We start from the raw sequence: 14,883 nt of genomic DNA on the forward strand, positions 1-14,883 counted from the left end.
TTTTGATTTGCATTTCCCTGATGACTAAGAATGTTGAACATTTCTTTAGGTGCTTCTTAGCCATTCAGTGTTTATCAGTTGATAATTCTTTGTTTAGCTCTGTACCCCATTTTTAATAGGGTTATTTGGTTCTCTGGAGTCTAACTTCTTGAGTTCTTTGTATACATTGGATATTAGCCCTCTATCAGATATAGGATTGGTAAAGATCTTTTCCCAATTTGTTGGTTGCCGTTTTGTCCTATTGACAGTGTCTTTTGCCTTACAGAAGCTTTGCAACTTTATGAGGTCCCATTTGTCAATTCTTGATCTTAGAGCAGAAGCTATTGGCGGATCAGGGAACTCCACATCAAAGCAAATACATTGAAACTAATAGAAGAGAAAGTGGGGAAGAACCTCGGGCAAATAGGCACAGGAGTGTTTGCTTTTTAAAAATCTTACTCAGAGTGTGTGCAATCCTGGTACAACCTGGACGCTGGGTGCAGGAAAGGAGGAGGCAGTTTCCCCTGACAAGTTGCATGGTCTGCAACTTGAATCTTGTACACTCTGATTATCTGAAGGTCTGGCTGCCCTGGGGACTGGAGCAGAGTGATAAGTTGGGTAGTGATGGAGTAAATATACTTTGACTGTCTGTTTAGCTACAGAGGATGGAAAAGGCAGCTTTGCTGGCTGTGGTAGAGCCAGAGAATCTACAAAGCAACAGACATGTGCAAAGAAAGAGCTAGAAAGTTAAAGTAAGAAGTAGTAGGCTGGTCACTCTGGCCACTCTGGAGCAGCCACTCACTTCACCCATCAAGGTTTCAGCATCCTGCCAAATCAAACCCGGGTCACTGTGGATAGTCTCTCTCTGTACAAAGTCAGCCTGTAGACATTGTGAGGGTGGCCAGTTCTTCCAATACAGGTTAAGAAACAAATAAAAAACTAGGAACCATGGCTGGGATAAAGAAACCTTCAGAAACGTATCCAAATGGAAGCCCATGGTCTTTGACATGGGTGAACATAGTGGATAATGGAAGAGGGCATTCTCTCAACAATGATGCTGAAAAAACCAGACACCCACTATACACAAAACAACTTAAATACATTAAAAACTTAATTATAACTCCAGAGGCTATAAAACTCATAGAAGAAATACAGTGGTAAAATTTCATGATAGTGAACATTAGGGGGTGAAGCTAAAAGTATAGACAAGGGAAGAATAGACAAATAACTTCTAATTGTATTTTATTCCATTTATTTACTGTGCGTGCACACATGTAGAGGTTAGAGGATCACTTGTGTAACTCTTGTAAAACTCTTCTCTTCCACCCAGTACGTTCTGGGGGTTAAACTGAGGACACCAGTCTTAGCAACAAGTACCTTCAGCCCCTGAACTATTATTTTACCAAACCCATAAACTGCTTCTTCTATACACCTAAAGAAAAATATCAATAGAATAAAAATGAAGGTGCAAAAAAATGAGAGAAAATATTTGCAAACAAAGTATCTGATATATGACCAATCTCTAAAATGTATCGAGGACTCCTACAGGGGAACGGGAAGGATGGGCTCAGAGGTTGAGGGCACCTGCTGCTCTTCTGGAGGACCTGGGTTCACTTCCAATCACCCACATGGAAGCTAGCAACAGTTTGTAACTCCTGTTCCAGGAGATCTGATGCCCCTTTCTGGTTCATGAATGGTTACTGCACTCATGAGGTACACAGACATATATGCAGGTAAAACACCCATACACAGAAAATAAAATCTCAAGAAAGAGAACTCCTACAAGTTACTATCAAAGACAAACAAGAATAAAGTTAAAAACTAAACAACAGACTGAGGTAGACATATCTGTACATAAGACATGGAAACAATGCAGGAGGAGAGGATTATCAGCTGTAATCATTAGCAAAGTATGACTGGAAACCACGACGAGGCAGAGACAGGTGTGTAAGACAGCTATTAGAAAAGCTAAACAGTTAAACAACAAATCCCCTAACTTAACAATCACAATGATAGCAGATGTCTCAACTGTTGCAAGCATGTGTAGTCATTTCAACAACATGCCCTATTAGTGACAGTGCAAAGACACAGTATCTGTGGGACACATGGAAGTTTCTCAAAAAATGAAAAATACACCTGTAACTCCACCACTGAAAATAAAATCTACAGGAAGTAGGTATGGTGCTGTACTCATCTGAAATTCTTTCTTTTTCTCATACATTTTTAATGTATGAGATTTTATGTATGAATTTATCCTGATCTCAGTTTTCCCTCCTTCCTCTCCCTTCCCTTTCCCAGTCTTTCTTCATACTTTCCTTCTCCCCAGACTCCCCTTTCCCTCCTCAGAAAAGAGCACACCTCCTAGGAGCATCAAAGGAGCACTGCCACACAAGCTCCAGTAAGACCGTCACCTCAAGGGTCTCCCTAGGAAGGGGAAACAGAATAGATTCCACGGGGGTACTAGGGACAGGTGGGTTGGGAATAGGAGGAGTCGGGTGCAGGACTTGGGAAGGGCAGGAGGGAGAAAATACTGGAAGAAAAATGACTGGAATTGGAGGTATTTTGGAGTCAAGGTGGAAGCCTAGTGCAACGGAAAGTCAATGGACTCTATGACTCTACTACCTTAGCAAAGACTCCTAGTAATGGGGGAAGGACACCCCGAAGCAGCCATCTTCTGTAACCAGGCAAGGCCTCACATGGAGGGACTGGGACACTAACCCAGACACAAAGCATTCAACCTAAAGTTTGTCCTGCCTTCAGAGTGTTCTGGAACTAAAACTCTGAAGAATTTTCATAGAGAGACTTTACCTGGCAGTTGACGGGAGCAGATGCAGAGTCCCACAGCCAAACATTAGGTGGGCGTTTGGGGAGTTGTGCAGAGGAAAGGACCAAAGGAACCACAGTGGTCAGGAACACCATGAAAATGTGAGGACACAGTCTAAAGGATCAACAGACTGGGACTCATGGGGGCTTACAGAGATCAGAGAGCCTGTAGGGTCTGACCTAGGTCCTCTGCATATGCGTTATGACACCTTGTGTTCTGTGGGAATCCTGCTGGTGTGAGTGGGGGCTGTCTCTGACTCTTTTGTCGACTTGTGGGACCTTTCTTTCTTGCTGGGCTGTCTCATCCAGCCTTGAGGTGAAATACTCTCTCTAAGTCATGAAACAGAAACAACATACATGCCCCTTGCAAGATAAAAGGATAAAGAAACTGCAGTGTATACAGAATCCCTCTGAGGCACTATTTTAAGGAAACACTGTCACATGCTATGAATATTATATTAAGTAAATAAGTCTGTCACAGAAGTAAATACCACATGCTGCCACTACAGGAGTTACCTAAATCACATAAATCTATAGAAACTCAGTAGAGCAGTGCTTGCGAGGAGCTAAGGAGAGGAAGGGGGACAGTGCTGGTCAGTGGGAAGGAGCTCCAGTCACACAGAGTGAAGAGCTTCTAAGAATCTGCTGTATGACAGTGCACTTACCTTTAACAAAATGTAGTGTCCATTTAAAAAAAATCATTAAAATGGTAGATCCTCATGTATTTTACAATAAAAATACAGAATTAAAACTTTTTAAATGGTTAAGAAAAAAATCTGGAACGATAGCACAAGGTGTGACAAAGTCTAAGACAATATTAGAGGTATATTGCTAGACTAGGGCCAATAATCTGAGCTTGAGTTAGGGCAGCATATAATCTCTTTAAATCTGATATTTTCATCTGTAAAATGAACTAGGCTAGAAAAATCTGAATGTATTTCAAATCTAATAGCCCATGTATCATCTTAACAGAACACAGAAATCTTGGAATAAAAAATAGATTTGAATAGTTGTTCCCCTAAAAGACAGTTGAGTGTTTTTGAAAAGGGGCTATTATTGATTTTTTTATATAAATCTTAGAAAAATCAAGTAATGCAGACATCTGTCCCACTGATATAATAATAGTTAAACAAACACTCCACATAGTTTCTCAGTCAGTTAATATTTTTGCATGACTCACCCAAATATAAATGAGTTATTTGAAACAATAGTTTGGACATTTTCTATGTTATAAAACATCCTAAGTGGTTTAAGAAAGATTCTGATATATAAAACATTCTTTTAAAGCATGAATACCTCACTTCAGTGGAATTCTTAAAAACTTTGGTTTTTTTTTCTCCATTATCAGTATATAGTATATCTAGAAATAAATACGCCATCTGGTAGCAAATGCAAAGACTTTGAGATGAGAAGACACAATTTCAAGTCATCACTGCTATCTCTGGAAACACAGAGTTACCAAGCCTCAGTTTCCCTGTTTGTACGATGAGAAGCTGCACATTCCTGGACTCCTGGTGTTGTCCTATTAGTATGCAAAGGACAAAGTGACCTCCTCTAGATGCTCTGTATGCCTATGATGGTTTTGCTCTGACTAAGTCCAATACTTCACTGAGTAGCAGTGGCAAAGACAGAAACCCTTGTCTTATACTCTTGCGGAATTGAGTTTAGCTTCTCCATATTTAGTGTGATTCAGTTAGCCCTTCTCATGCTGACATATTCCTTCTGTGCCCAATTTTTCAAAGTTATCATAATGTTCAGTTTTATTATATTTTCTGGTTTTAATGATTAAAACTTTCAGTCACAATATTAAGATATTTATTAATTTGCATATATTGAACCACTCTTCCATCTATGGATGAATCCTACTTGATCATGGCTTATCTCCTTTCCTTGTGTGCTCTTGAATTCAATCAATCAATATGTTGATAATTTCTACATATATGTTGGGATATTGGTGTATTGTTTTTGTTTGTTGTATTCTTTAGTTTGTTATTAAGATAATGATACACTCATGGAACCAGTTTGGAAGGATATCTCCCCTGCTTCAATATTTTGGGATAGTCTAAGAAGAATTTAATGGTAGTCTTCTTTTTGTGCATGTTAAATATGATCACTGGTAGGGACAGACACACTTCTATTAATCTCTTAAATTTTCTGATAGTGATGCCCATTTCTGTTCCTTGGGTTCATCTTTTGAGCTGTGGTGGTTCTCTGAACTGCTGAAGCCTGCATCTTTGGTTCTCTTCTCCTTTCTATCCGTACTCTATTGTTGAGTTCTACATCTGCACAGGGAAGTGTCCACTCTTTGGTTTCTAGTATAGGATTCCCTTGAGCACTCAGAGCAGGGCTGATGTGGCGGGATGAGTTTCCCCTGACTTTATCTTCACACCTTTGTTCCTGTAGAGTATATTTATTTGGTACAATGTTCATAGTTGGCGTTTTTTTCTCTCTGGATTTTTTTATTCTCCTGTTTCTTCTTGGCCTGCAGGTATTCTTTTGCAGGCTATCACACCATCTCAGCCATCTCATACATCTCATGTCCCCATACTGGTACATGTACATGGGTAGGCCACTTACCTCAACTAACATTATAGAATGATTTTCATAGTAACACCGGCTTTGTTGGCAACGTGCCTAGGCTACTGATGGACATGTTGCCTTGGCTTTGTTTCCAACTGGGCATAAAGTCCACATTGTCTCTTTAACTACAAGCAACACTGTGTTCTCTATCGGCATCTTGACGGCCTAAGCCCCAGGGGATGCAGTGACAAACTACCAGCTGGATAGAACTGCCTTAGTTAAGGTGGGTATGGTGTAGAATGTGCTGTAAGGCCACAATCAGTTTCCAAAGGCTGTGTGAAGGCCGGGCCACCCAGCATGTCTAGATGGGTGTGACACAGCAAAAAAATCTATGTATATGTATAAATACATGAAAGAGTCTGCAGGTCATAACACATTATATGAAAAAGGAAAAATATTTTAAAAATAGATCTGAGGAACCAGAAGATTAAATATTTACATTTTCAAATACATACATATATATATGTACACACACACACACACATATAGAGAGAGAGAGAAAAAGAGAGAGATTCAAAAACAATATATAAGCTTCAATGAGTTACTTGGAAGGCAGGACAGAATCTTTGCTAATGAGGTCAAAAGCAGGGGAAACCCACCACACCCTGTGTTTCTTGAATTTTAAATTTTCCTTATTTAAAATATGTGCTCATTTGTTTTTGTCACTTTATACAAATGTATACATATCTGGGAAGAAGGAATCTCTTACTGAGGAAATACTTCAGTAGGATTCACCTGAGGCCATGTCTATGGGCCATTTTCATAATTGACTGCCGTGAGTGGTCCCATCCCTGAACAAGTGGTCCTGGGAATTATAAAAAAGGTAGCTGAATGTGAACCGGAGCTTTCTTCCATGGTTCCTGCCTCCACTTCTACTTGAGTTCCTGTAACTTTAATTTTTTCAAGGTCTACTTTTAATGATAGTTCTTGAATACTTCCCTTCTAGCCTACCACCTACCAGAGGTAGTAGAAAAGAAAGCAGACCTATTAAATAATTCGTTCTTTGGAGCAAATCCTATCTGCGTTATCAGGAAATCAACAGTTCTTCAGTTCATAGGAGTCATTCACAAACACTTCAAGGATACATCAGTAGTTCAGTTCAGTAGAGTTAGGATAGCAGCACTGGTGATAACTTCCTAGTAGAGACAGACAGGCCCCAGCCTCAGCATGAGTCAGCAGTAGGGACCAGGGTCAAAAGGAATGCCAGGAAAAGTTCTCTGTTGTACCTCTCCCAGTAAGGAGAAGATCAGCAAAGATGTAAGACCAACAAACATTGTACAGTTAGTTAGCTCTATAAGCAAGCCAAGTTCAGCCTCCATCACTGTCCATCGAGTTTTTTATACTCCCTGTATCAGCTGACATCACTCTGCCAATCAGCCTGAGTCCTCAGAAGTAGCAAGAAACTGCAGCACAGCACCAGAACTTTTTGGTGTGTTTCTCTCTATGGAGTCCTGACAAATGAAGCTCAACTAACCACTATATGCATGAAAGCAAAGACTTAGCAATCAGAGCCACTCATGTACTGTATCTGATTTAAGAATCTGTGGTCTGGGGTTGACTGGGCTGAAAAATCAGCTGTGATTAACAAGAGATCAACATTATTGAGGCAAAATCTCTGTCAATTATTTCATTAGGGACAACAGGACCACCACAAAGTGTGGTCCAGCGGAGGACCAAGGATGCAGCTCAAATTGGAAGCAGAATTTGGTAATGTGTAAGTCTCTCAGGTGGAACTGGGTTTGAGGCACGAAAGGGCCATGGGGAACAGCTGAAGCTTGGCGCTGTGTAGGCTCAGATGGCATGGTGGAGAACCAGCTTCAGTTGCTGTGGAGACCCCAGAATGATGGAGATGCCAGAACTTTGGAAGAAATGTCAAAAACAGCAGCAGCTATAGAACAGAGCTAATTTGAGCCTATGAGATAAGTTGAGTGTGCCAGGATTGGAGAGGTGGAGCTACCCCAAGCTCCCAGGAGCCTGGAAGACCATGAATGATTATCAGACTTTGAATACTGGGTTTTTTACACTGTTAAATTTTGGTTTTGCTTTGATCTGATTATAACTGTGCCCTGGCCAAGTAGTTCTGGATTCCATAAGGAAACTAACTGAGCAGACAGGGGAAGCTGCCCAGTAAGCTTTAGTCCACCACTGCTTCTGCTTCTGTTCCTACCTCAAGCACCTATCATGGCTTCCTTCAATGGTCGACTATAATCTGTATGTTAAATAAACCCTTTCTTCCCTGAGTGGGCTTTTGTGAGTGTTTTTATCATAGCAAAGAAAATCAAACTATGACATGGGAATAGGGAAAGAACTTAAAGGAAGGGAATGAGGGGAGATTTGATCAAAATACATTAATACATCATGTATGAACTCTCAAACAACAAACTTAAAAAAAAAATAGTACTAGAAGTCCTAGTCAGAGTACAGTAAAGAAAGAAAAAGTAATGAAGCTAAAAAGGAAGTGCAAAGTGCTGTACTTCTAAATAGTAAAACTTTACATTAAAAACAAAACCAGAAAACAGGAAGACTATGAAAAAGAAAGGAAAGCAGAGGTGCTAAGTAACGTGTACAGCGCACAAGAGGCTGGCAGTCTGTCCAGCATGGACGCACAGGATGGTGTGGCCCGCTGGCTTTGGAATGTGCTGGTTTAATGCAGCGTGTATAGGACACAACTGATAAACAATGTCGGTAGCTCAGTAAGCTAGGTAAAGGCCAGCCAGAACTTGATCCTATCCCAATAGAGCGTTCTAGGTCATCTCTGACAAGCTAGGAAGACCCACACACTTCACAAGAAACTTTTTAAAAGGTTAAACAAAAATGTAATAAAATGCCTCAAAATAATCTTTTAGTTGGGTGGATTTGGCACATTCCAGAGAATACCTTTGAGCTTAGTCCAATTTTGAATTAAGCCAGAGTTCACCTTTAAGAAACAATGAACGTGTTTTTAAGTAAAACTCTGTATTAATAAGAAACATGGATATGAGTACAAAAAAAGATTATCAACTGAACTATATCTAACTGTTTTACAAACTGTCCCATGAGCCATCAGCAGATCTTTAAAATGAGTCATTCAACTGTAAAACCCAACTTTTTATGTCTGCCAAGCATAAAATTGCCCTATGCTAAATTTAACACAAATTTCACATGTAAGAGTAATGTGTTCCTGTTCTTCAACATAATTATGACAGCGATTCAAAAGGTAAAAAATACACTTAGAACAGTCTACCTTCTGATAAAGTTTAGTAAATGAAGCAAGCAAGCAACATACAAAAATTAGGTCCATATTTTAAAGCTGCAGGCAATCAAGCCAAGAAAGTAAGTTGAGGAACCAGGCTATGTAATCACAATCACTTGTAAAATAATCATTTAAACTATTTTTTAGTTGTAATTGTTAGCAGTTTCTTATGATTGTAATCTTAAAAAAAAATTTCCACTACAAAAAATTAAATGCACATGTCCATTAACCTTTTTTTCTACTTATAGTTAAGTGCTAGTGTGCCAGATTAAAATGTCCTCCTTCCAACACCACACTCTATTAATTCTAGTACATTTGGTTCCCAGTTAATTTTGTATTATTTTTCCAAATAATGATTCACTAGAAACTGAAGTAATGAAGAGTTTTGGAAAGAAAACAGTGAAGGGGGGCCGTTTAGTATTTTCACTCAGCAGCACTCCTGTTTCAGATGCTCTTCAGTGCTGCTACGCGCTTTATATTGTTCATAGCTTCACACAGCAGTATGCTAACACTTTGCAAACAAAGCATGCTGAAGGCTCTATGGCATTTGTCAGTGAGAGGGTCAGCCCTGGGAGCCTGTTTCCTCATGACCCTCCAGCGATCCTGTTCACACCTGTTTCTGAGGAATGCTAACATGGGTAAAAATCATTTAGAGTAAGAACTTAAGTAGATGTTAATCAAAACATTACCATCAAAACTAAAATTAATTTTAAGAATTGATTTCTTACCTAGGTGATCAATTTATGAGCAGAAACTACTTTTTTCCTGATATTTTTAAGTGGCTGTCACCTGGCTTTAGGCTAATCAATAGGTGCCAACCCTGTGCCAAACTGCGCTGCCTTTAATCACTACAGTGACCTCGTCAGAGCTCTCAGTGTTAAAGAGTCTTTCCATCTGCCTCCCGACCTCTCACACCTGGTAAGAGGCCAGAGACACTCATATCAAACCTAGGCTTTAACTGTTAGAGACTAAAGAGATCCTGAATATTCAACAGTTTAGCTTTAGAAAGGTTTCAAATACTTTTATCACTTTTTACTTTTATGTGTAAAACAAAACCAATACGCATCCTTACACATTTCTGACCACTGAAACTCACCATCCTCTTGTGGTAACTCTTCCTATATTTGCAAGGAATGTACAATATTCCTCAGCAAATTAAAAATCAATAAATAAACCAGGGGCTGAAGCAATGACTCAGTGATTAAGAACACATGATGTTCTTGCTGACGCTTCAAGCTGGGTTCCCAGCAACCACATCAGTCAGTCAGTTTACCCGTAACTCCCAGGGATTCCTAGGGAATCTGATGTCCTATTCTGGCCTTCCCAGGCATTCACACATGAATGGCATTTTCTCACAGAAATGCACACATACACATAAATTAAAAAATAACCGATCTTAAAAAAATAAATAAAATAAACTCAACAAACATGTAACTCTAAGGGCCAAAATATCAATTGAATGAATGCAGCTTGCAGGTAGGTCATTTACAGTGTGTCAGATTACTAATTGTATGTCTTTCATATTCAAATATGTTATGTTCAAATTCTTTAAAAAAAACAATCAGTGACAAATATCAAGAGTAACCCATTCTTTGGCCAGAATGTGCATTCAAAAAAAAAAAAAAATCTGATAAAAAGTATAAGAATGGAATTTCGGTCAACATAAACAGCATTATACCCTTTTTGTAAAAAAGAAAGAAGGTATAGAAATGAACACTCATTACAAACTTACTGATAGATACTACGTGCTGAGTGCTTTAGATAAAACCTTAGTCGATTTAATGTTCTACATATCCTCTGACCAAGTAATTACAAACAAGTATGTTAAACACCAGAGGAATAAAGCAAAAACTTGGAGAATCCTAAACTGATCCACTTCTCCCAGGCTATGTGCTCAGCCCAAGTATCACCTGTGTATATAAAGTCCAAGGATCTATCTGCCCATTAATTTAAATTATTCCCAGAAAAGTAAGCAAGGTGTACTATCATCTCACTACAGTATTGCTTGAAGGAGGTTATTTTTGATGGTCCAAGAATTCAATTCTATGAACATGGTTTCAAAAGAATCATTTCTGATTTCCATGTACTTATATCAGATGGTGAGCTGCCAGTATTAAAGACGAAACCCTTTGTTATGACAATGTGCAGACTTAAGCTTTGCTAGCATTTAAATGAAAGAGGGATTTACACTGAAAAAAAAAAAAAAAGGATGCCTTTCAGGTGGCAGGGATGTTTGGTTTTTGAGATGCTGGCAATCTAGTCTAGGACATGGTGCATACCAGACAAGTGCTCTTCCACTAAGCAGTATTATTATCATGAGATATTGAAGAAAAATATCTAGAGGCTAGAGAGATGACTCAGTAGTTAAAAGCACTGGCTGCTCTCCAGAGGACCATGGCTTGATTCTCAGCACCCATCTGGAAGCTCAAACTGTCTATAAGTCCAGCACAAGGAGCCAATATCCTCATCCTGTCTCTGTGAACACCAAGAACACACTTGGTACACAGACATATATGCAAGCAAAGACCCATACACAGAAAAGGAAAATAAATACATTTTTAAAATGGCTTTTTTGAAAGAAAAATATATGTATGCTCAATGAAAAAGTATTTGAGCTACAATCATTTTAATTAAGTTGATTTTCAAGTGTCTGACTATCAGGAGGAACAAAGTTATGAAATTTCATATTTACAATCTAGTACTAACTTCATAGCCTTAAAAATTCTAAGCATTCAACAAAAATAAAAATGTATGTTACAATGCAAACAGTATAACAACTTGTATTTATAAGTAGTATAAATACAATATAAAATTATATATTATATATACCATATTTGTGTGTGTGTGTGTATGTATGTATGTATGTATAAATAGTATAAACGAGGTTTGGGGCTATAGCTCAATGACAGAATTCTTGTCTACTATGCAAAAAGGTCTGGGCTCACAAAAGAAAAGAATAAGTTCATATTAAAATTATATAAAAATTGTTTTATACCTAAGAATCTGGAACTATTAAAAAACTAATTGAGAGATAATGGACTTTTAGACTTGTATTTTATTATTTATAAGAACGTTACTTAAATTAAAAAAAAAAGACAACTTTTAAAGTATTATCCTCGTGTAGATTAATGGTACTAATCCTGTAGTGGCTTAAGGATTCAAGTGTTTATGTCTAAATTTCCCAGCTATTTACCAGTTTCAGGACAGCAAATATTGTTACTCCTATATTCTCTGCACAGAGGTTATTTTTGCATCTATGGGCTAGTCAGAACCAGTCAGGGTCAGAGATGACAACCCACTACATGTCACACAAAAAAATAGAAACTTACTGTTATTCGTTGGTTCAGGAAACCCAGGCTTTGGACCACTCCATCCTTTGTTTTCACCTGTCTGAAAGGTTAAATCAATTGTTACAACCTATAGACTCCGGCATATTAAAACAATGTTGACTGAACACTTTAGCAAAAGCAAAATTCTCCCCCATGGCTCTCGAGTGTCTCCTCTCTACCTCTCCCTCAGAGTGAGAACAAGTAGCCAGTGTGAGCAATGGTACACTGTCCCCATTCTACATGTGAGTATTCTACGTCTTTTGATACCCTGAGCTGCTTCCATTTTTAAGCATAAGCTTGCACATTTGTATGGCATCAAGAAAAACTGCCATATATAATATGCACTGCATAAAAATGATCAGTAATTCTTACTCAAAAAGTAAAGGAGTGTCTTCATCTACCCTAAAATCAAAATAAGAACAGAACTGTTACTGTGCCCACTCAGAAAACCTTTTGTTGACTATCACCAAAATATAATTGTATCAAATAATTAGCCAACATTATTTTTAAAGAGTTTTTGTTTTGTCTCTTTCATTATACATCTTACGGTGGTAAGGAAACATACTGGCAGAAGAAAAAGAAAACAATAAGCTAAGAATCATAAAACATGGTTGACACTGTCAACAAAACTGCAGCTTACCACGAACCAGGGTGCTTACCGTAACTCTTCAATTAGTACTCCTATCCCCATAGGACACAATTTCCTGTCGTTTTCACATTTACCCCTGCTGCCCTCCCGCCAAGAGATCACTGCTGTAAATCTTTGACTACAAAATTCTAATAATGATATTTTTTTTGAAACAGAAATTACTGTACAATAAAGCAGTCTAACAGTATTAACCACTAACAATTCTAAGATTTAAGACAAGATATATTTGGTAATGAGCTCATTGTTTTGTATGACTATAGGTAATCTCATTCACCCTCACAAAATCTAATGTGGTGTTGCTACCATTCTGACTTCTGAAGATGCAGACCAAACTGGTCTGAGGTCATGCAGCTGACAGGCAGTTCTCCTAAGTCAAGAGATAGAAAGCAACCATACTTTAAGGGTTGGGTTTTTTCTCTTCTTTTTTCTTTTGCAGTTGTTTTTGTTTTATATTAGGTGAAGTACCAGGTATTGAACCTTTGAATCCTGGGCCTTATGTGCAAGCTAGGCACGCGTTCTAACCACTGTACTACACTGATGGTCCACTTATTAGTCTTTTTATATAGAAAGGAATTAGAATCCATTGAAAAAAGACTATAGATGTGATGGATAAGTGTAAAGTGTACAAGTAAGAAGGAAAGAAAGAGCAGGATAAATAGCACAGTTTAAAACAAGAATGGCCTGGGCTGAAGAAACAGCTCAGTGGCTAACAGCACCTGCTGTTCTCCCAGAAGACCGAGACATCAAAGGGCCACCAGCACCTGGTCCTGCACAAGGCCCTGCACTCCTCACCTTCCCTCTTTACCATGTGACAACCACCTGGATGCCAAAGTCATTCTCTGGCTCCTGTTTTGTACCAGTGTTCTTTCCTTCTGCACCCACCATACAAAGTATCTATATGTGAATTTACCAAACACACACACACACTAGCCGTGGAGTGTCCCTTCCTCCCTTTATGACTAACACTGGTTTCTTTGCTTGGACGCTCATCTGAACAACTCTCCTTGCCTTCTGACTGCCCTCTCTACTGTCAGCCTCTCAGCCCAAATCCATTCAGCACACTTCTGAGAGAATTACTTTTTATGTACACAACTAGATTAAGTTTAAGCCTTAAATGAACAATTCTTTAAGCCCTTTACTTTGTATTAAAACAGTGATAACCAACCTCCTTCTCTCTTTGTAATATGATCAGAACACCTCACTCTCAACACTTAATGGCTGACTTCCTTGAAAGTAAAGACTAGGTTTCTGGCATTAGACTTATGTCTGGCACTTAGTAGGTGTGAGTGTAATGGCTAATTTCATATGCCGTGTTGTATGAGCCAGAGTCCAAGGATTTGGTAAAACATTAATTGGGGTGTTTCTGAGGAAATTTGGGGTAATATGCTTGCTCATTTAAATTGGGGGCCTTTAGGTAAAGCATATTACCCTTGACAATATGAAGAACAACATACAATCAATTGACAATGTCATCAACAATAATAACAACAACAACAACAACATTGATGTCCCTGAGGAAGGAGTTCTCTAGCAGACTGTCTATGGACTTCCTGAGTTTTCAGCCTGCTAGGCCTTCCACAGACTGTAGATACCCAAGCCTCCACAATCATGGAGACCATTCCTTTTTTTTTTCTACTTTGGTTTTTCAACACAGGGTTTCTCTGTGTAGCCCTGGCTGTCCTGGAACTCACTCTGTAGACCAGGCTTGCCTCAAACTCAGAAATCCGCCTGCCTCTGCCTCCCAAGTGCTAGGATTAAAGGCCTGCGCCACCACTGCCCGGCCACCATTCTTTAACATAAGTCTTTGTACGTTTACAAATGCACAAGTGCATGCACAAAAAAGTGTCCATGTGCATATATCCTGTTGGTTTTGTTTCTTTGGAGAATACTTGCTAATATAATATGTATGCAAAACAAACAAGTAAACTTCTCAAGTGAGGGAAATACTGGGTTTTGTTTAGCTTTCTTTCATTTACAAATAAAAGTCTCTAAAGACATATTTTTATAAGTCACTCACTGGTTTTAAGTAAACATAAATGTACTAAATTAAAACAAGATTTACCAACATGCAAACATGTTCTTCACATTACAAATACTTTTTAAAAGAGAAAAGGTATTGACTAGCCAGGCTAAGAAACAAACAAACAATTGAAATCTTTATCACATAGACAAATGAATTTTTTAATCACTGAAAAAAATCACAGCCCCGTTAAGCAAAGCGCATGTAAATGTCCATCAGAAGGTGTCCTGTCTCTTATTGTGTAAATGTCCATCAGAAGGTGTCCTGTCTC

The 14,883-nt window shown here is 38.6% G+C and overlaps 1 protein-coding gene across 7 annotated transcripts in view; it reads right to left on the reverse strand.

Moving 5' to 3' along the window:
* Stau2 (staufen double-stranded RNA binding protein 2) overlaps window positions 1–14,883 on the reverse strand; it is a 292,032-nt gene that overhangs the window by 144,428 nt on the left and 132,721 nt on the right. For all 7 annotated transcript variants that reach the window (XM_031366940.1, XM_031366937.1, XM_031366939.1 and 4 more), the window contains one exon: window positions 11,944–12,004. In XM_031366940.1, coding sequence (XP_031222800.1) covers window positions 11,944–12,004 — 61 coding nt within the window. The remainder of the gene's footprint in view (window positions 1–11,943; window positions 12,005–14,883) is intronic.

The sequence above is a fragment of the Mastomys coucha genome, unplaced genomic scaffold (assembly GCF_008632895.1).
Source record: "Mastomys coucha isolate ucsf_1 unplaced genomic scaffold, UCSF_Mcou_1 pScaffold14, whole genome shotgun sequence".
Taxonomy (NCBI): domain Eukaryota; kingdom Metazoa; phylum Chordata; class Mammalia; order Rodentia; family Muridae; genus Mastomys; species Mastomys coucha.